The sequence below is a fragment of the Penaeus vannamei genome, chromosome 31 (genome assembly GCF_042767895.1).
Source record: "Penaeus vannamei isolate JL-2024 chromosome 31, ASM4276789v1, whole genome shotgun sequence".
NCBI classification, from domain to species: Eukaryota; Metazoa; Arthropoda; class Malacostraca; order Decapoda; family Penaeidae; genus Penaeus; species Penaeus vannamei.
Window position 1 is genome coordinate 16,255,310 of NC_091579.1, and position 2,500 is coordinate 16,257,809.

The 2,500-nt window shown below is 51.5% G+C and overlaps 2 protein-coding genes across 3 annotated transcripts in view; one reads left to right on the forward strand and one right to left on the reverse strand.

The window, feature by feature from the left end:
• The window catches only part of LOC138867642 (uncharacterized), a 2,412-nt gene extending 199 nt beyond the window's left edge, over positions 1 to 2,213 (reverse strand). The window contains exons 1-4 of the mRNA XM_070144157.1: positions 2,019 to 2,213; positions 1,841 to 1,949; positions 1,409 to 1,605; positions 199 to 640 (exon numbers count right to left, since the gene is read on the reverse strand). Of these exons, the coding sequence (XP_070000258.1) occupies positions 199 to 640; positions 1,409 to 1,605; positions 1,841 to 1,949; positions 2,019 to 2,213 (943 nt within the window). The remainder of the gene's footprint in view (positions 1 to 198; positions 641 to 1,408; positions 1,606 to 1,840; positions 1,950 to 2,018) is intronic.
• Positions 1,516 to 2,500, forward strand: part of shn (schnurri) — a 96,836-nt gene continuing 95,851 nt past the window's right edge. Inside the window, exon 1 of one of the 2 annotated variants that reach the window (XM_070144264.1) lies at positions 1,516 to 2,022. The gene's annotated coding sequence lies outside the window, so the exon portion shown is untranslated. Of the gene's footprint in view, positions 2,027 to 2,500 lie in introns of both variants that reach the window. The other variant, XM_070144263.1, reaches the window with a different exon arrangement.

Here is a 2,500-nt window from a genome sequence, read left to right on the forward strand (position 1 = left end):
ACAAGTACAAAGGCACCAGCTAGTTGTGATGTTCTGAACGCAACGCAAAGGTTGAAATAGTAAAGTGTTTGCTTTGGTTCACGTTGCATAATCCAAGGCAACATTTACAGACGAACTCAATATATATGATACGATCCTGCAGCCAGCGACGGACGCAGCAGATGAGGTGGAGAGAAAGATAAATGAAAGGCAAGATACGCAGTGGAGGAGGCACAATGCGACAAGTGGAATCAAGGTGTGGAAGGTTATCTGGAGGGCACGGCGTGTGGAATGGAGAACACGGCTGGTGGAAACGACACGGTGGAATAGAAGACGCTAAAAAGGTATGTTGAGCACGAGGTACTGAAGGGAGTTGAGGGCATAGATTGGCAAACTCGGGCAAGTGGATTGGGGAATGGGAGGGCGCGACAGGTGGATGGTGAGCCCGAACGGATGGAGCGGAGGGCGCTTCAGGTGGAGCGGAGGGCACTTCAGGTGGAGCGGAGGGCACTTCAGGTGGAGCGGAGGGCACTTCAGGTGGAGCGGAGGGCACTTCAGGTGGAGCGGAGGGCACGGCATGGTTGGTGGACAGCAAGACAGGTGGGGCAGACGGGCAGTGTAGAAAGGGGCAAGACAGGTGAACAAGGGCAGGTCGGGAACGCTGAGGAACGAAAAGGAGGTAAAGTTAACGTTAATCGAAAAAAATGCAAGGTGGAAGAGTCGGGGTTGCCCGCGCGAATGCTTGCAAGATCGAGGCAGCAGGACGGAAGTAGTGGTATGTGGAAGAATAAGAAGGGAGAAGAGGCATGAGAAGACGAAGGAGGGAGTAGAGGAGGGAGGGAATGGGGTAAAGGGGGAGCGAGGCAGCAAGTGAGGGAGAGAGGGAGGGAGGGGGCAGTGGAAGAGGGAGAATGAGGGGGAGGGGGAGAAGAAGGAGAGGGGGGAGGGAGGAGAGAGGGCAACCCCACGCCGAGCAAGCTGGGGACACCACCACGATATTTTAAGGTTGGCAATCATGTCCGTGCGACTCGAACGTTTTAACTTGTGGGAAATTATCTTTGATTTTGGGGTATTTATGTTTTATTTCTTATTTTCTTTCAGCGTATGCGTACACGATGGTGTAAGTTATCGATTAGCCACGGACCTTGTCGACCTTTCTATTGCAATGAGTATAATAATTAAGCAAGCAGAGGTTTCTGCGGAAGCGATGTCCGCGGGATTAAGATAGAAGTGAAACATTATAAAACATCTCCAAATCCTACTAAACATCGGGTAGGTTACGTCAACACCGCTTACATTCATGGACAGTGTGGCGCCGCGCCGAGCAGGGCTTCCCTCCCCACACACGCTAACTCTCACGAACCTCGAAGACCCAAATACGCAATAAAGCCTCTCAGTAAAGTACTTTATTACTATTTCGATAACGAACGTAGTCCACTATGACAGTACAAGATGAGATCTGTACAATGGCGTGAGATACATTGACGTGAGGTGGTGGAGTAGAAGGAGCTTGACATGCGCTAGGATTAGGGTGACCAGAAGAGTACAGTTGGGCTTTAGTTGTGTTGTGCGAAGGTTGTTGTGGCGAGCGTTCCGTTGTACCCAGAAATATACCTTCATTTCTTTCTGTTGTGTGAGTTTACCTACTACGATCTGCTTTCGAGTATCTCATTTATGTAAGGTGTATGAGGATACAGCGGGTGTCATTGTGCGGGAATGTGTTTACAGTGAGTGCAAGGAGTTAGTAGTAGTAGTAGAAGTCTGGTTCGAAAGCCCGAGTCTTGGGCGAGAGAACTACCAGACTGGGACATTTCTCGGTGGAGAACCCTGTCGTTTTCCACAATTTATGGATCTTTCATACGTGTATCTGGAGTTCTGCCCTCGCCGCTGACAACCACCGCGTCAGGAGAGGCAGAAAGACGAGTGAAGGAAAGGGGGAAGGCGAAGACAAGAAGCTGAGCCGCGCGCGGCTGTGTAGAGGACGTGACCCCTGAAGAACCACCATCAGGAGCTCTTGCTTTTCCCTCTTCCCGTCATACTCGGGTAAGTGTCGGTGGTGTGGTGTGACAGCGAGGGTGACAGCTCGGGGTAGTGGTGGATGGGGAAGCACGGATGTGGAATGTCTCCCTAGAATTAGGCTCGCCAGAAGCACTCGCCGTCTTGCAAGAAGCGGCGCGCATTTTGTGCCGCTGACGATTTAAACCTCGTCGTTGTAGCTCACTCATCGAAGTCATTTGTCAGACTTACGGTTAGGCTTATGTCTACAATGGTGTTTTTGAGAACCGTGGCCTCACCGAACCGCTAGTCGTTCGGACAGACGATATGTTCCGATAGTTATTCGTGAACGGTACAGATCATTTGGAAATCTTATTTACAATCACCTGTCACCCCGGCAATTCATGTCCTGGGCACGGGCGGTTAGCAGATGTCACGACGTGGGTATGGTGTGGGGCAGGTGGCGGAGGGGCGGGCGACGGGGGTGGGGGGAGTAAAGAGGGGCAATGTTGAATGGACCCAGTGA